The sequence below is a fragment of the Bombyx mori genome, chromosome 7 (assembly GCF_030269925.1).
Source record: "Bombyx mori chromosome 7, ASM3026992v2".
Lineage (NCBI taxonomy): Eukaryota > Metazoa > Arthropoda > Insecta > Lepidoptera > Bombycidae > Bombyx > Bombyx mori.
The window spans coordinates 12,296,170-12,319,558 of NC_085113.1; the positions used below are offsets into that span (position 1 = coordinate 12,296,170).

General features: G+C 39.2%; 2 protein-coding genes across 4 annotated transcripts; both read left to right on the plus strand.

Moving 5' to 3' along the window:
• The first annotated feature begins 350 nt into the window (after positions 1-350).
• LOC101743258 (Bardet-Biedl syndrome 5 protein homolog) lies at positions 351-7,960 on the plus strand. Of its 2 annotated transcripts, XM_062669463.1 has the most exons (8): positions 351-411; positions 553-744; positions 1,776-1,924; positions 2,751-2,928; positions 4,507-4,597; positions 5,102-5,248; positions 6,305-6,496; positions 7,564-7,960. In XM_062669463.1, the coding sequence occupies exons 2-8, from the start codon at positions 680-682 to the stop codon at positions 7,780-7,782; spliced, it is 1,041 nt and encodes a 346-aa protein (XP_062525447.1). In that variant the 5' UTR covers positions 351-411; positions 553-679; the 3' UTR covers positions 7,783-7,960. The 2 variants fall into 2 exon arrangements, with proteins under 2 accessions (XP_062525447.1, XP_012545526.1); XM_012690072.4 differs by having other exon boundaries at positions 367-744.
• Positions 7,961-8,252: 292 nt separating this feature from the next.
• On the plus strand, positions 8,253-23,146 carry LOC101746757 (uncharacterized). 2 transcript variants are annotated; one of them, XM_062669462.1, is made up of 10 exons: positions 8,253-8,511; positions 8,589-8,771; positions 9,804-9,972; positions 10,737-10,906; positions 12,870-13,032; positions 13,765-13,914; positions 17,394-17,539; positions 18,241-18,394; positions 20,319-20,473; positions 21,683-23,146. In XM_062669462.1, exons 1-10 carry the CDS (start codon positions 8,485-8,487, stop codon positions 21,950-21,952), a joined length of 1,587 nt encoding a protein of 528 aa, XP_062525446.1. In that variant the 5' UTR covers positions 8,253-8,484; the 3' UTR covers positions 21,953-23,146. The 2 variants fall into 2 exon arrangements, with proteins under 2 accessions (XP_062525446.1, XP_004925803.1); XM_004925746.5 differs by having other exon boundaries at positions 8,255-8,511; positions 20,271-20,473.
• The last annotated feature ends 243 nt before the right edge of the window (positions 23,147-23,389 follow it).

A 23,389-nucleotide genomic window follows, 5' to 3' on the forward strand; every position in this document is an offset into this window, starting at 1 on the left:
TATTTTAAATTAAAAAAATCCTTTTGGTAATTTAGAAAAAAATACGAAGAATTATTTCTCTGTGAAACATATAATTAATAAATACCGGTGCTTAAAAAATCAAAATAACTTGAAGTTGTAATTTGTAAATAAATAAAATAATACCTAAAAAAATACCAAATTTTTTGGGAATATAAAATAATAATTCTGATTTGAGCTGATAAAGAAAGCGTCTTGTGAGCCTGTATGAGTAGGTACCGCCAGGGTGACCTATTAAGCCGCGAAAAAGTAATGCAATTGAGACCTCATGTCTTAAGTGTATAATCTATGCTCATGTCTCGGGTAGCCGTAAACATTTGTAATGTCTATAGATTTTATTAACCTCTCAGAACTAGGTGAACTCTGAGCTCATGTACGAAAAAGTAATATTTGGTACATATTTTTGTTTGTACTTAAGTAATTCAATTTTAATAAGACACTTTAATAAAAATAAAATGTTTAATTTCGCATCCAAATAAAAAGTATACTAATTTAGAGACTTAACACTGGGCGATTTGTCGCTACTTTTTTTAGGATATATGTTGCCATGGTAACCAAGTTTAGCAACAAAACAAATGACAGCCGTGGTCTTGATTTAAAATAATATGAGCATAAAGCGGCTTGATGTTTAACAATAACTCGAACGATCTGATAGAAAAAAATGTCGAAGGCTAAATCCGGTGCCGTTTGGGAAGACAGGGAAGTACTATTCGATCTGCCTTTCGCGTAAGTCCATAACACTGAGATTATATCTGCCAACAAGCTCTTGACTGGTCTGGTCTGGATGCTGGAGTATATGGGATAAGTTACCAAGCACGAAACACTAACCGGAATTCTTTATTACCTAATCAAATCAAATCAAATAAAAAAAAAAAATTTTTATTCAACATAAATGAAAGTACATACTTGTTGAACGTCAAAAGAACTACTGCCAATTCACAAAACGGGCATGTCTTTTTTTTTATATTGGATAAAAAAAAAAAAATACATTTTTTTTTAAATTTTCATTTTTACAATGAGTATTATAACGTAACAATTATTACAATATTGAAATGCCCGGAGCGAGCAACTCATTCCCACTTTGTGCAATCTTCTACCGTGGATGGAACCAAAGCGAGCAGACCCTCAACCAACCCAACCAACAGATTTACAACTAAATTATTAATTAACCACTAAACATTGGGCTTAGAATGATCTTACTGTTTAGAAGTCCACATTACAGCACCAACAGTACGTTAAATGAGATTCCATTCACGGTGTCTCCCAAATGCCTTCCATCCACAAACGTGGCTAGTGGAGGAGAGCCCTCAGTAGAAAGGCTCTTGGGTGCGCCCCTGACATTGCTGTCCCATGAGCCATGGTGACTAATGCTGACGTCTACTATCGGGCGAGTAGTATGGTCGTCTGCTTACAAAGGTTATAAAAAACAAACACTATCAAATATGGTTTTTTATTCATCGGTATTGCTCAATCTTGTTTATTGTTATGAACAACCGCCCACTGAGATTCTCGCCGGATATTCTCAGTGGATCCTCTTGCCAATCCGTTGGTAGTCAATCAATCACTGCCCTTGCCAGGGCAGATATTAGCAAAGTCTCCAAGGCTGAGTCCCGTGAGCTTTGCCTGGTAAACATAACATAAAACATAACCCCTGGAGGTTACTGGCAAATAGATAGGCTTAAAAAGTAAACAGCAATACCAGTACCATGCCCTTCTTATGATTTCGCAATCGGTAAAACAGTAGTGCTTATTTCAAGGTACTTAAAACTACGTCCAGGAGAGAAAATCTTCGACAGAATAGAGCCTATTGAGGATACGAAAGGGAACAGCGGTGTCAAAGGACGAATGGTCGTCACGAGTCTCAGGATTATATGGCACTCGTTGGCATCGCCCAGAATTAATATGTGTAAGTACCAAAAACACTCAAGATCAGGACTATTAGACGAACTCCAGACACCAGAGATTGCGTGACTACAAGAACTCATGGAAGCTACAATGGAAATACTACTCTTTACATTAAGTCAGAAGAATTTCAGCTATTTTTTATTGCATTGACGGGTAAAAGAACTGACCCACGCGGTGATAAGTGGTCACCCGAGACCGCGAACCTCACAACATGAATGCCGCCATCAATCTTGAGACTCGAAGTATGTTTCCATAAATTGCGCAAATCATAATTTTTACGGATTTCATTTGTTTAGTATTATGTTTTATTGCCCTTCTAGGCCAACGAGCATACGGCTCACCTAATGTTGACTGGTTACCGTCGCCCACGGACGTCAACAATACATAGCCAACTTACTGGTGGTAGGACCTCTTGTGAGTCCGCACGGGTAGGTACCGCCACCCTGCCTATTTCTGCCGTGAAGCAGTAATGCGTTTCGGTTTGAAGGGTAGGGCAGCCGTTGTAACTATAATTGAGACCTTAGAACTTATATCTCAAGGTGGGTGGCGCATTTACGTTGTAGATGTCTATGGGCTCCAGTAACCACTTAACACCAGGTCGGCTGTGAGCTCGTCCACTCATCTAAGCAATAAAAAAAATATTAAAAAATAAAAACTTGCTGCTTACCGGGTGATGTCTACCTTCAAAGTCGATCCTACATATGTGAGATAACTAGAAAATTAATGAGGAAAATTGGACTACGACGACTTCAGCTCCTTTTGGAATAATGACCATCACTAATTTCCATCGTATAACCATTAAAAGTCCATTCCAAAACTTTTTCCAGCTATTGGCTTGAACTGTCTCCTCTCGACGAGCACCAAGGTCGTGAACTCTGGTCTCCGTGGAACGACACAGGCTCTGCACGCGTTGGCAGCGTACCGAACTAACAGATACGAATTTATCTTCACGAATTTGTCGCCGAACTGCGTCCGCCATTACACCTCTGTTGTCGGAGTTCACAAGTATGTTCTAGAAGGCATCGGGCGAATGATACTCTTACGTTTATTATCACCAAATAAATAGTAACGTTGTTAAATTATGTTTGAAGGGTGGGGTAGCCGTAGTACTGTAACTGTACTGGGACCTTAGAACGTATGTCTCAATGTGGGTGGCTGCATTTACGTTGTAGATTGTCACGTTGTACTCAAAACCAGGTGGGCTATGAGCTCGTCATTCTAAGCAATAAAAATAAATAAAATAAGCATTTTAAAAAAAATTGGAAATATATTTTGACAGCCCTACAACGAGGTTATTTAATAAAGCTCTAAATAACAGCATCGAGAATATTAGTGGTTCTCGAAAACGAAGAAAAGCGAATCACATTCAATAATTTACGTATTACTTTTAAAAAGCACGCAATGGAATACAATTTAAAACCGAATGGCGTGCGAGGTCAATGACCTTGTGTGAGCGCGAGGGCTGCGAGCTCCATCACGATGCTTTTTAAGTCCACAAACGATGTACTAACTGAAATGACAATTATAAATGGTTACTTTAGTGCAGCCTTTCTCAAAGTGGACGATAACGCCCCCTTTTGGGCGCTGCAGGTATAAAGGGGGGCGGTAAGAGACCCAGAAAAAAAATGGGGGCATTGCGTAGAGGCTCGGCAATTTGTATTCATCTAGGAGAACTCTTAGACACCGATTGAGCACTCGCTATAGTGGTCATAAGTAGATGAAAAAATGGGGGCGCTAAAAAAATAATTTATTCTCAAAGTGGCCAGTAGACAAATTAATTTTGGAAACCCCTGCTTTAGTGTATAAAAAATATTTTCGATTTACTTTAGTGTAGGTAAGAAGAGGTAGAAAGGAGTATATTTCGGTACAACATATCAGTAGCAATTATACCCTGACCCTAATGAAACTTAGAGTGAGCGATAAAATAGCGGGCCTCATTCCTATGTGCATTAAGTAAAAATTAAAGAAAGAAAACGGTCTTTCAAAGGTTTAACTAATCCAACTGTAGTGATATATTAATACGTGAAGCAAAAATGTTGTACCCCTTTTTACGAAAATTGCGCGAACGGAGGAGCATAAAATTTTCCACACTTATAGAGAATATAGTGAAGGAGTGCAGAATACGAATAATTTATTAAATTATGTATTAATAATACATTAAATTAATAAAAAAACATTATACACACTACCATATATTTGACACACACGCATGAACACATATATACTCTTTGTTTACTGTCAACCTGTTGTTGTTGCTTATAGTCTGTAGTCAAATTAAGAATAGGTTAATATTGTTTATCTTTAATATTATTTGCAGTGTAGTCTTGGCGAAATATGTGATTGTAGAAGTATAATAAATAGTCTTTGACAATAGAACCATAATAATGTTCGAACTTATAAATAACTTCAATTAATTATAGTCGAATTTCGGGTACTGCGGAACCACTAGTAGTGATAATACAGTGAAGACAGCTATCATCAATTTGCTGTTATAAATCCAATAACACATGCCTCATACGTGATAAAAGCTACTCTTGACAAATGTAAGCCCAATGCCTTCTTTAATTTTGATTCTTTTGACAGAGCTTACATCAATTCGAGATTGTACAGAGATCTGAAGCTGCGTGGGGCGATCATACATAACAAACAACTGAGAATGGTGCCTCAGGAAAAGGTAACACCAGCTCAAGACCTGATTTTATGGATACTAGAGTGGTAATGGTTAGATAATATCGTACTTCTCAGGTTGTTCTGGCTTTGTGCTAGTCAAAGACGTGCTTACGTCTCGATGACCAGACACTTGGGTAAACCGTGACCAGAGGATTTCTGCTGTTCGTCTAGCAGCTAAAAAAAACTAAAGTCAGACAACTAAGCCTTTTTTTTATTGCCCTTATAGGCAACGAGCATACGGCCCACCTGATGGTGAGTGGTTACCGTCGCCCATGGACTTCAGCAATGCCAGGGGCAGTGCCTACCGCTTAATACTCTCCACAAGCCTCGTTTGAAGAAGGACATGTCATAGCGCTCGGGAAACACCGTGGAGGGGAGCTCATTCCATAGCCGGATGGTACGTGGCCTGTCCTCACTAAAACACCTCACCAATTTTCCATTCCCTAACAGAGCTACTTTCGATCTTGTTGCAACAACGCCAACACAGCTTATTCTCTGCATCTTCCAGATTCTGCTTAACGAACACAGTATCTGGAATCTGTCTAGCGACTCCGGGAATCTTGGCACGATGCTGGTAACGAATATCAGAGTTGTATGGTACGCTGACGTGAACGAGGCTTTCAACGTGTCCATGCCGTACATAACTATTGATAGCGTGAGTTTTTATGATAATAATAATAATAATAATAAGCCTTTTATTCCATACAAATAGTAGGTTGCATACATATTTTAAATATAAAGAAGAAAACTTGTTTATATTTAAAATATGTATGCAACCTTTTTCAGTACTTTCAGTACTTTTTTTCAGTACTTTTTTTCTTCTTCTCTTTTGAGAAGAAGAAAAAAAGTACTGATGTTATAACACGTCTTTCACTTAATTTGCTTCCCTTCTCTCTCCCTTCCGTTTCCTTACAAAAGTATAAATCTAGACAACGTTTTAAAAAAATGTATAGAAGTTTGTTTGCATGGACCCCTCCTCAAGTGAAGGTGAAGGCCTCCTCTAAAGAATAACAGCTGTTTCATTATTAAGTTCTGACGTTGTAAGTTACTATGTAAAGCTGATCTTTCTTCTCTTTAGTTGAGTGAAATATTTCTTGGGTTTGTGTTCCATTTTCTTATTATTGAAGAAGTTTGAGATATCTTCCTTCGAGGGTTTTGGTCTTGATCTTCCACGGTGACCAGCCGGATTGGAAGATGTTTGTGGATGGATGTGGACGGATTGGATGAGTTTTTATGATATCTAACCTCAATTAGCGAATTAAGTAAGGATAATACACAATAATGGTCTTTCTGGTCAATAGCTGAAGGCATATATAAGTAAAACGGCCAGAGGATTCTACATATCAAGGAGTGAAAGGCTATTTGGTTTAAGCATCATTTTTACAACTTTACAGAGGACCATCTGAAGCTTAAAATTTGGAAAAAATATCATAACAAAAAATTAATTAATTGCTAATTGAAGTTCAATTAAAAACATCGAACTGTTGATGCTAATACGAAATTAAAAAGACCATTAAATTACAAAGATAAATGCCGCGTATTGAGTGAAATTACGCTTAAACCAGTGTTAGTATTTCACCCGTCGATTTAATAACATCGGTTTGTTCAAATAACTGGTTTAATTCCACCAACACTACTCCTACTAATAACCAATAAGAGTAACCACCACTTTAATAACCTTTTACTTACTGTTACGTTTTATTTATCACAGATTTCAGTCAGAGCATCGAAATTCGGCGAGGCCTTAGTGTTCGTCATCAGACAAACATCGGGAGGTTATGTGCTCGGTTTCCGGGCGGACCCGCGGGATCGGCTGCCTCCATTGCTGTCTGAACTCCAAACACTCCATCGAGCTTATACCGAGAAACCCATATTTGGGGTCGAAATTAACTGGGAGAATGAGGTTAAGGTCCTTTGTTTTTTTTTAGAATCATTTTTCATACAAGCTGCCTTAGCTGTTTTTGTAGCGAAACAGGCGGGTTTACATAAGATGCGGGTAGCGCTTTACCCGCAGGCCTAACCTCTCAGTGGGTCGCATTTCCGATCCGGTGATAGATTCTACCAAGAACTGCTCTTGCTAGGGTTAGTGTTAGCAACGTCAACAGGTTAGAGCCCCGTGAGCTCCCCTACTCGTTGGGTTATGCTGGCACAGCCTCTCAAGGCTACCAAGGTAGGAAAAAAAAAGCAGGTGCAGCGGTATTAGGCAGCTGGACGCAGGAGGCCGGCCTTTGCATTTTCTATGAATCCGCTAGTGTACCTATTAAATTTTGATCCCACGCTTAATAGAGGGCGCTAGGGTCATGAATGCACACGGGCAATACTTAGACTAAAAACCCCTTTTTGTAGCAAAATAATCATAAAAACACCTTCATCGTAAAATTCATCAAGGGCATACGTAAGTTCGACAGGAATTACTTCCTTCACATCAAATAATGGGTAAACCTAATTCAATATAGGCCAGTGTGAATTAAAAATGAGAATTCTATATCATGACACAAGGCGGTTGGCTGCATTCTACTGTCTAAAAAAGCACTCAACAGCAAGCGGATTGTAATCTTCCGTTATCCATCTTCAACATGTAAAATACTTCTACAATTTGTATGGTTTCTGGTCGTACTTTGAACGCGCACTTGTCGGTATTACTGTTCTGTCAATCTACCGTCTCCAAATTTATTTACAACATTATTGACTATGATGCGTCTTAATCGAAAAATGGCCAGGGACGCTTTTAAAGCATCTTAGAATTTAATATGAGATTTAGCCCACTGAGTTTCTAGCCGGAGCTTCTCAGTGGGTCGCGTTTCCGATCCGGTGGTAGATTCTGCGAAGCAGTGCTCTTGCTAGGGTCAGTGTTACGGTTTGAGCCCCGTGAGCTCACCTACTAGTTAAGGTTACGCTGAAATAGCCTCTCAAAGCTATTAGCTTAGGTAGGAAAATAATAATAATGGGTTTTTTAATATTTCTTCTCAGGCTCCAACTACAATCAATGATGAGATTGAAGAGCTAGAAGAGATAGGAGAACCTCGAGGGGAGATGGGGCCAAGTTTATATATGGCATCTCAATTGGCCAAACATCAAGAAGGCAAGGACGTTCAGCCAGTTTACAGCCCGTATTTAGGACTCGCTATAGAACCATTGAAAGAAGGTTTTACCCTCAAAAGCTTGTTTGAAGTTCAAAGTACAACTTAAATCTTTGTTCGTAACTTATTCGAGTTTGCCTTTTCAATATTGCCATGTCAAGCTGTACTACAATCGGTAAAGTAACTACACTGTGAAGAAAAGACAAGTTGTAACTAGTTAAAGAATTTTACTGTAAATATATTTAATTTAAATAAAATAATAATATAAAAAAATATAAATATGCCAATCAGTTGTTTTATGGTTTCGAATGAATGTTAATTTATCAGTAAAATACCTAATTCCTGTTCTCTTTTCGCATTCTTATTTTAGATACTTTAAAGTCTCTTATTTTTTAGAGTTAAGAAGCTTCAAACTCTAATAGTCTAATTTTACTAAAGATCATTGTCATCAGATACTTAAATTAAATGTGACATCTTAATCACACCAGTTAATGTGGCGTAAATATCGAGGATATTGTCCCACAAAGACACAGACACATGTTCGCTATAAGCATGGCATGATGGCAGTTATGCTTTAAGCACCTTGTGCAAAATTGACAGCTGTCACCTCAACGTCTGCTAAAGTCTGCTTCACTGTAACAATAACAAGAAAATTCAAAACATGTTCTAGCTAGAGATAAAATATATAACTTAAATTTTTACGAAAACATAATGTTCGTAATGAGTGTCTTTTTTATTTATTTTCGATAGTAATTTTTTTACAAAAATTGATATTTGCATTGTAATTTAGAGACGTGATACTATAAAAAAAATGAACAACCAAAGTGCAGCCGGTCTGGTAAGTCTTGTGTTAAATGTTGGAATGTTTTTTTACTAATGCATGAAAATAATAGAACTAATAAATGTTCTCCACAGAGACGGTCAGCCGTAGCAGAAAGGATACGTCTCAGAGAGGAATGGTCAGCACTTAAAGGAACACAGAATCAATTACAAAGTCGAAAAGATTGTGAAAGTATTGCAAAACAGAAAAAAACTCATAACTGGACCAGTAAAGTGAGATCCGTTAAAAACAATGTCGGAATTGTGGGAAAAGAAAATGTAAGAAACTTTTTTTTTTTCATTATAACCATGGTTCCAAATGGATAACAGCCATACCGCATACACCAGAACCTGAAATCTATATGTTATATAAGTATACCATCGTCTACAAACGCAGTATAAGGTATCTTTTATGACACCATGTGCCTAGTATACATATCGACGTTTGAAAGACAAACGTGACTAAGGGACAATAACTGCTTTATACATAAATGATAGGCAATAACCATATTCAATGCGAAAAAAAAAACATTTTAAACAGTCTATTACAATCATTTCAATCCTAAAACTAGAATCGTTAAAATGTAATTTTTTTCAGGTATTTCAACTTTAAATTAGTCTACTGTAAAGTTCACGCATTGTTGCTTAATCACCTTTTCCTTTCAAGTGTTGATATATAGTACAAACTTACACACCTCCAAAATGAATAACCTTGAACAATTATGAACTCATCATCCTCTTGGCTTTGGAGCAATCACTTAAGCTCATAGACAACATAAATATGATCATTTATTTGAAACACATGGTCGTAGTTTTACTTATTTTACATGATAATATAATGTATGTCTTGAATTTATAATATTTTATTAGCAATATATCAATATATCAACAGAAAAATGTCATAACTTGCATTTTGACCTAAATCACTTTTTACCTTTTATATATTTTTATATTACTTTTATACCATATTATATTATAATATAATATGATATAAAAATAATATAAAATATAATATGCCATATATGGCACATTATATTTTATATGGCTCTGGTGTCATGTTGGTTTGTTTAAGTTACGATAATTTAGTTTTCTTCTGTTGATATCTAAGTTAAGGGTTTTAGTTGGTCTTCTACACATTTTTACAAATACGTTGGTATTAAGTAGTATTTAGAATAAATTTTATTATATACCATCAACTTACATTAGAAGATGCTCTAATAGTATTAACAAAGGATTATTATCATTAATTAAACAGATTATAACGAAGCCAGGTTTTGCTGTTTTATCCTAATCGGAATATTAAAATTACAGAAGAACTCTGAAATACCAATGACGAGTGAAGCATTACGAGGAATAGTGGCATTAGTGGAAGTGGGATCTGCGTCTAAAGCTCTTGCACTTAGAGCTGCCCTCACCGCTCTGGGTGCTTCTGTGATGCCGAAATGGAGTCCCCTTGTCACTCATTTAATTTGGTCTCAAGGTATGAACTTTATATGAATTCGGTATGAAAAAGAAATTCTTGCAAACTCGTGATAGGGCGTTCTGTATGGCTGGATGGTTAGGTACTTCTAGTCTGCCCATTATTGCGCAAAGCAGTCCTGTAGGACTGGGTGAAAGTGTAGGATGATCATTAAACTCTACAATTAAGACTATGATTCATATCATCATATCACTAGTTGTATAGGGAAATTACCGTTTAGATGTCTTTTTTTATTATTTTTTCTTTTATTGATGCACAAAATAAATTACAACCATAGAAATTATAAGTTTAAATATTTAATATAACAATGTGGATTGCATTTCAAAAAAAGGCCTTGCATAACTATTTAATACTAGGTGTACCGTGAGCTCTGTCTGCAAAATCTATATATTTTCTTCTCCTATCTTCTATCTTCTTCTTCTTCTATATATATATAAAAATGAATTGCTGTTCATTAGTCTCGCTAAAACTCGAGAACGGCTGGACCGATTTGGCTAATTTTGGTCTTGAATTATTTGTGGAAGTCCAGAGAAGGTTTTAGATAAATATGAAAATATCGGAATTAAATAAAAATAACAATTTTGTTTTTCCTTTGATGTGTCCCCCGTCGGGCGGATTCCTTTTGTTTGTTTTAAGTTTATTTTATACAAAAGTTCAGGTCTTTTATTTATCGATTGAGGCACTACGAAGTCTGCTTGGTCAGCTAGTAAAAAATAAAATTTGATTGATATTGAGATAAAGGATGTTTTTGTGGCACGTTACAGGTGGATGTCGGTCAGTCCGCAGGCGGGCTCGAGCCTTGGCCTGCAGATTAGTGTCCCCGATGTGGGTGGAGGCCTGCGCCACTGCAGCCCGCCGGATTCCGGAGACGACCTTCCCGGCAGCGGCCAGACAATCTGACATACCCTCACCTAGGACCCTCAGGCAATTGCTGGTAAGTCATCCTCGCGTCGTTTCCTCACTGCTGGGGGTCGTGACCATTATATGTCGACAGGATTTTGCTCCTTGTAATGTCCCGCCAGCGCCTCCGATCATTGGCCACATGAAAGGCGTCGTTTTGGTAGGTAGCGGCTTGGCTCTGCCCCTGGCATTGCTGAAGCTCATGGGCGACGGTAACCACTCACCATTAGGTGGGCCGTATGCTCGTCTGCCTACAAGGGCAATAAAAAAAAACGCAACATGGCTGACAGATGACTGAATCTCACTAACAGCATTAGCGTATAGATATGTGTCGTTCGCGAACGAACGAATCAAACGAACCGGGTCTCAAAATCCGCGCGAACGATAGGGTCACTTCAAAAAATATGAGTCGTTCACTAGATCGACTCGTTTAACAAAACCTACGAATCAGAAGAAAAGAACCATACGACTGATACGACAGTCATTCGGGTCATTTCGGGTTGCCGCGTCTCGCCCGGCGCCCGTCTCGGTTAGTCGTTCGTTGTCGCATAATGACACATAACGCATTTGAATTGTTTTGATCTCACGTAAACAATTGAACTATAACAGTTCCTTTAAACTGTTATTCAATACTAAACTTTATCCAGCCAGTGACCTGATAATATTAATTACGTCATAAATTGATGTGATACTGAACGTTCGACGTTCGAAACGTTCGACTGAACGGTTCGAACGAACTGGATCATTTTGTCAACAGGTCAGTATTGATCTGAATCTCTAAAATTGAACGAACGACACATGTCTATTAGCGTATACAGTAAAAGCTTCTTATCCGCGCTTCCTTCCTAATCCTGTGGACCGAATGGTAAACAGTCGACGTCGCCCTAAACACGTCATTTCGGATCCTCCCGATCCACTAACGGTGCTTTTAGGTACCACAAACTTGCGACGAAGGGTTCGGCGCGTAAATTAACCCACATACACAGCCCACTAAGTTTCTCGCCGCGTCTTCTCAGTGGGTCGCGTTTCCGATCCGGTGGTGGATTATGCGAAGCACTGCTCTTGCTAGGGCTAGTGGTAGCAATCACCTACTAATTCGGCGAATCTAGAATAACCCATCGACGTTACTAGAATAGGTTGAAAAAAAAATCGCGCTTCCCTCATTCGCGTTTTAACTATTCGCAAATCGCATCGTTACATCGGTACATGCGCATTGATAAAAAGGATTCCGACACGTAGATATCCAGCCGAATGCTCTTTATAAACGCGTCTTCAAATGGACTAACAAAAAATGAAAAAACCATATTACGTCCATGGCTAAAGTATGTTTTTAATTTGTCATCTAAGAACGCATCCTCTTATATAAGGGATTATTCCCTTATATATAAATTGCCATGCCATATTCACGGTTACTGTATTCGCATCATACTTACTGAATATACATCCCGCCAATAAAGAGCTTTTACTGTATACAAGCTTCGAACAACAACTTCCGAAGCGTCGTCGGTCCACCATCAAATCAAATCAAGTCAATTCAAATTTTTTTTATTCAACATAAATGAAAGTACATACTTGTTGAACGTCAAAAGAACTACCGCCAATTCACAAGAACGAGCCTCCGTCCTGAGAAGAATTGGCAAGAAACTCAGCGGGCATGTCTTTTTTTTTTAATGATAGATAAAAAAAAAATATTAGATTTTTTTTTAAATATTCATTTTTACAATGAGTATTATAACGTAACAATTATTACAATATTGAAATGCCCGGAGCGAGCAACTCATTCCCACTTTGTGCAATCTTCTAGATAATCATTGACTTTATAGTAAGCTCTATTGCACAAGATGTTCTTTAATAGTTTTCTTAAACCTATGTATATGTAGGTCATCTTCAGAAGATCTTCCATCATATCTTCTCTTTGTTGTTGCCACTCCTGAAGCACTTCTGTTACGATTCTGGTGGTCAAAAAGAAGAAAAATATGGGTATGAATACTTCACAGAAAAAAGCAGAAATGGAGAATGTCTCCATAATGGACCTCCTATCGGATAAAGAAGAAAGGGAAGCTAAGCAATTAAGGTTCCGTGTCTCCACCGACTCCGAGGCGAATTCCAGCGGTGACGTCACTGTTAATACGTCACGCGATCAATCTAATGACACCATAGGTGAGTGCGCCTTCTTTGTATTGATCTCTCTTTCGCCTAATATTTTAGTTATATGCATAGGGCTCCAGTAACCACTTAACACCAGGTGGGCTGTGAGCTCGTCCACCCATCAAAGCAATAAAAAAAGGTGGACGGCTTACGGCCCGCAAGCCGTGTAATTGTTTCCAGAGCCCATAGACATCGACAAAGATAATGCTGTCATCCAGAGACACGAGTTCTAACCTTCGTATCTTTAGATTGAACTTCCAACGCGCGTTTTGGTACCTATGCTTGATCGTTAAATTTAAATCCACTAAAACGTCCTTCGAAAATTGTCCTCACCGGAGTGGAGTAAATGAACTGTCAAGTCAAGGTACGTAATTCTACCGAAGTACTAAATAAAACTCAATTATCACTTAGAACACTCACAGAACACTTTACACTTCGTAATTCGCTTCTTCCACTTCGCTTCGGGTGATCCGTTAGCCGTTTCGCTTCGAGTAGATCCGATTACTGACAGACTTCGTGACATCCCTGCAATACTTTTATAGTCGATCCCTAGAATTACCGAGAACATTTCTGACAAGTCGAGTATTTTCGGTATGCGTTTCCGCCATTTGACAATAGATGGCGTTGTAATTATCGAGCGTTCTCGATTTTGCTAGTTCTTTCGATATTTGTTTCTACTATTCGACGATAGACGGCGTTGCTCATAGCGGCGTTACAATATCATGTATATAATTTAATTTTCAGATTTAGGAACCCGCGTGAACACGGCTCCCCGCAGAGCCTTGCCTGCCTCCGCGTCGATAAGTCCCCGACCTCCCGTCAGGTCCAGGAGGAAACTCTTCACGCAGAAGGAGCCTGAAGCAGAGAGCTCCACTGACGCGGAGTCAGACAACGGTAATAAGATGTTATATTACAACTTAACCCTTTTAGTTGTTGCTAGCGACCCGCCCTCGCTTCGCTTCGGAAACTGTAATTTATTATTGATTTCTTCACTATTTAATGGATGTTATTATACATATAAACCTTCCTCTTCAATCACTCTATCTATTAAAAAAAACCGCATCAAAATCCGTTGCGTAGTTTTAAAGATTTAAGCATACATAGGGACAGAGAAAGCGACTTAGTTTTATACTATGTAGTGATATTCACATACTGTAGCAATTGCTAAAGGATTTTTGAAAAAAAAATACCTTAAAAAAAAAATACGAAAAATCAATGATAAATTGACATCAAAATATTTTAAATTAGCCATTTATAAATGTACTTATTAAACACTTTATACATGCGCAAATGGTCGGTATTCCGATGCTCCGCACTTTGTACGCATTAATCGAGAGTCGATCTATCGACGGCTCGCGCTCAAAAGGTTAACTACTCGAAGACTTGTCAAATATCAAAAGTATCTTTTTTAGGGTATCTTTGGAAGACCATGTTTCAAGCAGAATTAGGGAAGCCAATTTAACTTCTTGTCATTTCTTATGTTTCAGTTTTAAGTATTTTTCCGTCTACCGTCTATTATCTGTATATATGTATATACTAGCTGACCCGGCAGACGTTGTATTGCCTTAAATAAGATTTCTACGGAAAATCTAGTATCGAAAAATCCAGTATATAACCAAAAAAAAATATATCAAAAAAATAAAAATAGAAAAGAAATGTTTGGGGTGGACAACCCTTATCATTTAGGGGTATGAAAAATAGATAGTAGCCGATTCTCAGACCTACTGAACATACTATTGATACACAAATAAAACCAAAAAAAAATGGCTGAAAAATGTATAGTATTGTATAGCTCTCAAATATATTAAGTGTATAATATATAGTGAGTAAGTAAGACAGGGGACTTTTTTGCGGGAACGCGAGGAGTGAAGTTGTGTGATTTGTTTTATTTTGTTTATTTAGTGTTTCTTCGGGTTAAAATGTGTAATAATGGTGGTTTATTAACTGTTTAGTATCTGTGAAAGTGCACAAATGTGGGAAAATGAAACAAAGCCGCTGGACGTAACTTCTCGGGATCCTCCAAAAAGTCCATTGAAATAATCTTAGTAAATGACCACCATTTTACTGAGATTATATTTCATCCCATTTCATTTCATTTAATTTCATCCCAGTTGATTAATGTCTCAAATTAATCATCTTCATTTCATTTCACTCCATAATATCATTTTTCATAAAAAAATGAATATAAATTAAAATAAGACATGACTTAAAGGTCTCAGTTACCAGGTCATAAAATCCCTTAAAAAACAAAAAGTAAGACAGGAGACCGGCTTCGTCCTCATCCCTACTATTTTATATTTGATATTTTCTGGATGAGTGGTGACACCTGGTGGGGATAACTGATCGATTGATAGTTAATCAGTAGTCGACCGGCGAGGGCGGGCTATCAAATTGAATTTAAAAAAATCATTATTAAAGGAACTTGAAATTATAAACTCTAAATAAGAATTTATCGTACTACAATTATAATACGAGGGCGGGATGATAAGTAACTAGCCTCTGCTATTTAAAAAGTTAAAATTCAAAAATTAAATATGTCATTTGTAAATTCGTCTCTCTGGGACCTGTGTTCTAAATTTCAATTTGGTGGCGTGAAAATTTTATTGATTTTTTGTCATTTGAAAATATATTTCGTCAAGTGTTTTCAAAATGGATAAATTTGTACAAAGATCGGTGATAAAGTTTCTTCATATGTAGGGCATGAAGGGGAAAGATATATATGACGAGTTAAAGAATGTTTTGGGTGAATGTGCTCCTTCTTATGCCACAGTAAAATACTGGGTGGATTAGTTTAAACGCGGTCGTACATGTGTCCAAGATGAAGCTCACCCCGGACGTCCAAAAAGCGTCACGACACCGGAAATGGTCGTGAAAGTACATGATATGGTTTTAACAGATCGACGACTGAAGTTATCTGAAATAGCTGACACTACAGGTATCTCAAAAGACCGGGTACATCATATCCTAAGTGAGGAATTAAATATGAAAAAGTCATCGGCCCGTTGGGTGCCGCGATTGCTTACGCACGATCAAAAAAGGATTCGGGTGCAAAACTCAAAAGAATGTTTGGACTGTTTCAGAGTAATAAAGCCGATTTTTTTCGTCGATTTGTAACAGCAGATGAAACATGGGTTCATTATTACACGCCAGAATCAAAAATTCAATCAAAACAGTGGGCGCAATCGGGATGGTCGGCTCCAAAAAAGGCCATGGCTGTAAAGTCGGCTGGATAAGTCATGGCTTCCGTCTTTTGGGATGCAGTTGGGATCTTGATGATAGATTACCTTCCTAAAGGTCAAACAATTAACAGAGAATACTACACTAATCTTCTAGATAATCTTCATCAATGTATTCAGTAAAAACGACCAGATTTGGCGAAAAAAAAAATATTTTCCACCCTAGGGTCACACATGTTTTTTTTTTTTTTTTTTATTGCTTAGATGGGTGGACGAGCTCACAGCCCACTTGGTGTTAGGTGGTTACTGGAGCCCATAGACATCTACAACGTAAACGCGCCACCCACCTCGAGATATAAGTTCTAAGGTCTCAGTATAGTTAGAACGGCTACCCCACCCTTCGAACCGAAACGCATTACTGCTTCACGGTGGAAATAGGCGGGGTGGTGGTACCTACCCGTGCGGACTCCCAAGAGGTCCTACCACCAGTGTGTTAAAGCTATGGCAAAAATCAACGAATTGAAGTAAGATTTGCTGCCCCACCCACCTTATTCGCCTGATATAGCGCCATCAGACTTCCACTTATTCCCTAAGCTCAAAACTTTTTTGGGCGGACAGAAATTTGCCACAAATGGTGAAGTCATAGCCCCTGTAGAGGAGTATTTTACAGGCCTCGAAAGAAATTATTTTATGGAAGGCATTACCGCTTTAGAACGAAGATGGAATAAGTGCGTAGAGGTTCACGAAGACTAAGTCGAAAAATAAAATTAATATTATCACCGAAAGTTAAGTGTTTTATTATTAGGCTAGTTACTTATCATCCCGCCCTTGTATTTGATTGCTATCTTGCAACCTTATTGCGGATCTGAGCATAGAATAAATAAAAAAAAACGGGATGAGAAAATATGGGTTGATCGTATAAGAGTGAAAATTGAGAGTAATATGAATTTTTTAATTTTATGTCATGACAAAATAAAAAAAAAATCTTGCCCAAAAAAATAAAGTTTATAATTAACAAATAACAAATAGGGGTTATGTCAATTTTATATCTGTCATTAATATTTTCTTCTTTTAAAATAAAACTAGTGTGCCAGTGTGAATTAAAAAAAAAGTACCGATATCCTTATATATTAGTATAGATTAACCTCTTAATATTTATGTCATGACTCATATTGAGTTTACGTGTATATATTACAGAAAACAAGGATAGGCAAAACAAAACAAGTAAAAAGCTTACCCAAAAAGATCGGAATGGCTTAGCTCAAGCCGAGCGCATGGCGAGGAAGATGCTCGGCCAGCGCACAGACATCACCAGCGCCAGAAGCGACGCAGAATATAGAATTGTAAGTTCGCTTTTTCAAGCGATAAACTTCTTACGGGAGGGTAAACAGTTTTGTTACGATTTTTTTTTATTGCTTAGATGTATTTAATCGAACCCGTCGCTTGTGACGAAGGGCTCGACAAGTAAATTAACCCTCAGACACAGCCCACTGAGTTTCTCGCCGGATCTTCTCAGTGGGTCGCGTTTCCGATCCGGTGGTAGATTCTGCGAAGCACGGCTCTTGCTAGGGTTCGTTAGCAACGTCGTCAGGTTTGAGCCCCGTGAGCCTACTAGTTAAGGTTACGCTGATATAGCCTCTCAAGGCTATCAGCTTAGGTAGGAAAAGTGAAAAAAAAGGTGAGTCGTACAGCTTACAACGTGTTAAAAAATACATTACTATCTTTGTATCAATTTATCTCTTAAATGTTTTTTCTTTGAAACTGACAATCTAGTTTCAATTCAATTTAAGATGTTTCAATTCAATTCATGAGTCAAAGGGTTAAACTTTTTATTTATTTATTACTGGAGTTCATAGACATCTAAAACGTAAATGCCGCCACCCACCTTGAGATATAAGTTGTCTCAAGTAAAGTTACAACGGCTGCCCCACCCTTCAAACCGAAACGCATTACTGCTTCACGGCAGAAATAGGCGGGGTGGTGGTACCTACCCGCGCGGACTCACAAGAGATCGTACCGCCAGTAAAAAACTGGAATGCTTTAGGTGCTAACGGGCATGAACCGCGACGAAAGACACGAGGTAGTGGAGTGTGTCCGCGCGCTGGGCGGGCGCGTGCTGAGCCGCGTCAACCGGACCACGACGCACGTGCTGCTCGGCTCGTGCCGTGCCGCCCCGCATGCAACAGACGCCGTGTCAGGTCCGTGTACAGAGTGTTTTTTTTTGGAACGAAGTTCCTTATGGGACGACGCCGAGGAGTACTCTAACCGGGAAAAAAACGTCCGTAACGTAAGATTTTTATTAGTAATGCACACAGTGTACGACTTAACTTTGTAATAACGTACAAGTCGGCTTACTGACGATAGTTGAATGTGACAACGTCATAAGAAAATACTGATGGAATGGTTTCATTTTTCAAAAGAATAGATATTTTGTATGGATATAGAGAAGGAGGTAAATGGAAATCACTATTGAATTGATCGTGACGCTTCAATTTCTCTCGTGACGTTTTCAATGTTCAAATTAGACTCGAATTGACTACGGCGTTCCATTATCGCGTCTTTGTTGTCGTCAAATAATTGGAGAAATTTATTGCCAGCTTAGCCACGTGATCGTGGAACGCCTCAGAGCGAGGTAACGCCGCATGAGCCATGTTTTTTCGTGCGTGCAGCCGGCTCCATCGAATTATAAGACGTTGTCACGTCAAAAATTACAATTTTTTTTTATCACATTCATTGACCACGATCTCAGAGCGTTCGTTAGCGCAATACACTAACTCTTATGCAAACAACCATGAATGAAGTGTACCACAATAAGTTCGCACGTTACCGAATGGCCGTGGGTTGTTGCGAAACCTCCAATTTTATTTTCTTTATACCTCGAATAGAACTTAAAATTATTATTTTTATAATAAGGAACTTCGTTCCTATCCGGTGTCCCACGACACCACACTTTTTTTTTTCACTGGAGCCCATAGACATCTACAACGTAAATGCGCCACCCACCTTGAGATATAAGTTCTAAGGTCTCATTATAACAACGGTTGGCCCACCCTTCAAATCGAAACGCATTACTGCTTCACAGCGGAAATAAGCAGGGCGGTGGTACCTACCCGCGCGGACTCACAAGAGGTCCTACTACCAGTAATTACGCAAATTATAATTTTGCGGGTTTGATTTTTATTACACAATATTATCCCTTCACCGTGGAAGGCAATCGTGAACATTTGTAAGTACGTATTTCATTAGAAAAATTGGTACCCGCCTGCGGGATTCGAACACCGTTGCATCGCTAGATATTGTTACGCCGGTAAGAGTTGCGCCATCTATCGTCGAATAGTCGAACGAATATCGAAGGATCTAGAAGCGCCTAGAACGCTCGAGAAGTACAACGCCATCTATTGACAGATGTCGGAAACGACTACTAGAGATGTGTGAAATATTCTCGATAATCTAGGCATGAGGTATCGGCTATAAAAGCGTTGTAGAAATGGCACGCAAAATAAGTAATCGGAACTACTCGAAGCGAAACAGCGAACGGATCGCCTGAAGCGAATTGAGAGTTTTAAAGTGTTTGTTGAGTACTTTAAGTCTTCTAAGTGTTGAATACAGTTTTTAATTTGTAATTCGGTAGAATTTTATTTATCCCGAACTCCAGCGCGTAACAATACGAATGCACCGGACGTCTTATCCTGTAGGCCACGACGACTTCAAAATTCCCAGACAAAAAGCATATAAACCTGCTGTTGTATATTAGGAACCGCTTTCCTCCCAGTCTCCTGTCAGTCAAACGTGACGTTTTTTTTATTTATTGCTTAGATGGGTGGACGATTTCACAGCCCACCTGGTGTTAAGTGGTTACTGGAGCCCATAGACATCTACGACGTAAATGCGCCACCTACCTTGAGATAAGTTCTAAAGTCTCAAGTATAAGTTCTAAGGTCTCAGTATAGTTACAACGACTGCCCCACCCTTCAAACCGAAACGCATTACTGCTTCACGGCAGAAATAGGCAGGGTGGTGGTACCCACCCGCGCGGACTCACAAGAGGTCCTACCACCTGTAAAACGCCCTCAGGTGTGGCGCCGCATACGCAGAACCCAGATTCCCAGAACGTGAATGTAGACTTGCCGCAAAAGGCTCGCACCCTGAACTCGTTGGAGGGGGCGGCGCGCGGGTGCCGCGTGCTGGCGGCGCGCTGGGCCCGGGACTCCGCGGCCGCCGGGCGCTGGTTGCACCACGCCGCCTACGAGGTGCCGCATCTCAAGAAAATATCGCAGGTACACGATACTAACTGTATCGGTAGGCAGCGGCTTTGCTGTGCCCCTGGCATTGCCGAAGTCCATGGGCGACGGTAACCACTCACCAACAGGTGGGCCGCATGCTCGTCTGCCTACAAGGGCAATAAAAAAAACACTGGCATCTATACATTAGATTTAGATGACATCATGGAACTCGCTGCAGAAAATTATTTTATTATAAACTACCTTTTGCCCGCGACTTCGTCCGCGTGGAATAGTTACTTTGGCATAACGCTAAATTTAACCCGCCTCTTTATTTATATACTTAACTTTAATTTTAACTTTAACCGTTTCCGCAGCGCACTCAGTGGAAGTTCTCAAAAGGAATTAAAACCCCGATTTTGAAACATTATTTGTTGGTGCTCCGCTTGCATTGGTCTTAGCATGATGTCATATAGCCTTCCTCGATAAACGGGTTATCTAACACTGAAAGAATTTTTCAAACCGGCCAGTAGTTCCTAAGATTAGCGCGTTCAAACAAACAAACTTTTCAGCTGTATAATACGTAAATTATAATTTTGCGGGTTTCATTTTTATTACACGATGTTATTCCTTCACCGTGGAAGTCAATCGTGAACATTTGTTGAGTACGTATTTCATTCACAAAATGTTCAATTACTACCTGTTCATAGATTTAAAAAAACTGTTAAGGAACGTTTGTGCAACAAGGCATATTATAAAGTTAAGGATTATTTACTAGATGGCACTACGTGGGAATGAGGCGTTCGCTCCTGGCCTTTTCATTTTTCATTATTATTATTTTTTAATTGTATTTTTTGATTTGTTTTTTCGTTCGTGCAAATATTTCTACTTATTTAAAAAATTTTTTTTTTGAGAAAAACAAAAAAAAAGCCCGCTGAGTTTGTTTCGCCGGTTCTTCTCAGGACTGTGGCTTTTTTTGGAACCGGTGGTAGAGTTAACATGGTTATTTATATTTTGACATTCAACAAGTGTGTCATACTGACATCTCAGTTGAAATAAATGATTTTGAATTTGAATTCGAATTAGAAAAATGGGTACCCGCCTGCGGGATTCGAACACCGGTTCATCGCTCAACACGAATGCACCGGACGTCTTATCCTTTAGGCCACGACGACTTCAAAAGTAGTATCCATAGTTTCAGAGCTTAGGGTACCAGTGCTACCTACACCGCAGCCGAAGCCAAATTAATTATATTTTGGTTCACAGAAGGCGCGGTTGGAGCGCGCAGCCCTCGGGAAGCGGAGGTCCGAGTACGCTTACGACGTGTTCAGCGGCATGCGCGTGCACGTGTCCGCGGGCGACGCGCAGGAGGGCCCGGCCGCGCGGCTGCTGGCGCTGTGCGGCGCCGAGCTGTGCCCCGCCGCGGCGGACGCGGACCTGGCGGTGGGCGCGGGCGCCGGCACCGTCGCCTGCAAGTGGGTCTTCGACAGCGTAGCCGCCGCCAGGATGAGGACCGTGAGGCGGTACATCAACTAACCACTACAGTACCAGCTATTGATTCCACGTTTTACAATGCCCTCCACACCGCCAGAGACAAGAATGGATGGAGAAAGATCGTGCGTGCGAAGGTGATACAAAAGGGTGGTCACGACCCTCAGCTATGAGGAATACAACGCAAGGAAAACAGTACCAGCCAATAAATATCGCACATCGGTATTTAGCTCACCTCCACGGTGTTCCCCGAGCGCTATGCCATGTCCTTCTTCAAACGAAGCTTGCGGAGAGTACTTCACGGTCGACACCGGCTTGACTCTGCCCCTGGCATTGCTGAAGTCCATGGGCGACGGTAATCACTCACCAACAGGTGGGCCGTATGCTCGTTTGCCTACAAAGGCAATAAAAAAAAGAATTGTAATGTATTTCATTTACTTAAAAGAAATTTGTTGATGTGAAACATCTATAGCCGCACGTAAAACCGATTTCTGGCGTGGCGACGCATGCCGTGGTGACGCGTCGCCACGCTATATGATGGTGTATATAACACAGTCTATATGCAGTAGTGTGTACGGTGTGGCGACGCGTCGCCATGCGCAATCGACTGTGCGATTCTCTCCCACTCGATCCGGCGTTAAGCCATCTCGCTCGCTACACTGAGCTCGGATACCTATAGTGTATACTCCGTAGTGTATACAGTGTTGTTTACTACAGTACGTACACATAACCTGTGTTTTACTTGAAAACAAATTATTTTTTCGTAATATTTTATTTTATCATTATGACATATTTAGTTCCTATCACAATCTGTTCTTTTCTGCATGTTATTTTACAAAATAATGTCAATGTTTCACATCAGCCAGGCGTCCCGTGACGGCTCACATTTTTTTTAAAAATTGGAACTAAGATCTGATGTGAGTGTTACTGATATCACTATCATACCTCCCAACTGATTTTCTATTGACTCTCATGTCAACACGGAACTGAGAAGACTCTACAATATAAATCATTTTATTATAATAATAAAGCTATACAACAGTGTTGCCATGAATTTTTCGATTAAGTTTTAACAACGTATACAGATTTTGTAAGTTTACAAAGGTTTTTGAGAATGAATTAATTTTAAGATTTCTTATTTGTAAATAAATGTAACTCAGTCGATAATAATGAGTATGTGTTGAAATGTTTAAAAAAAATTGTGTTTTTATTTATTTAATAAATTTATTTCCAAGAATATGTCACAAATATTTAATTGTTAGTTTTAAAAAGATTCCTCTACGGTAGATAGCGACTTGGATTCCCCTCTGACTTTTCTGATGTCCATGAACAACGGGAAACCCCTTACCATCGGGTGGGACGTGTGCCCAGCCGCCTGCAATGCCAATAAAAGGCACATGTTCTCACAAAGAACTTTCACCGAGAAGGAACAATACCGTGTAGTGAAATGAAATCTGCACAACTTATGAGTTTGCAGAGTGA

What these genes read in the sequence shown, in the direction of transcription:
- LOC101743258 (XM_062669463.1), top strand. Translation starts at nt 680, where the DNA reads ATGTCGAAGGCTAAATCCGGTGCCGTTTGGGAAGACAGGGAAGTACTA. An exon ending in TCTGTTGTCGGAGTTCACAA is followed by an intron (nt 2,929 to 4,506) that starts GTATGTTCTAGA and finishes TTCTTTTGACAG; the next exon opens with AGCTTACATCAATTCGAGAT. An exon ending in CGTACATAACTATTGATAGC is followed by an intron (nt 5,249 to 6,304) that starts GTGAGTTTTTAT and finishes TATTTATCACAG; the next exon opens with ATTTCAGTCAGAGCATCGAA.
- LOC101746757 (XM_004925746.5), top strand. Translation starts at nt 8,485, where the DNA reads ATGAACAACCAAAGTGCAGCCGGTCTG. An exon ending in GAATTGTGGGAAAAGAAAAT is followed by an intron (nt 8,772 to 9,803) that starts GTAAGAAACTTT and finishes TTAAAATTACAG; the next exon opens with AAGAACTCTGAAATACCAAT. An exon ending in GGACCCTCAGGCAATTGCTG is followed by an intron (nt 10,907 to 12,869) that starts GTAAGTCATCCT and finishes AATACTTCACAG; the next exon opens with AAAAAAGCAGAAATGGAGAA.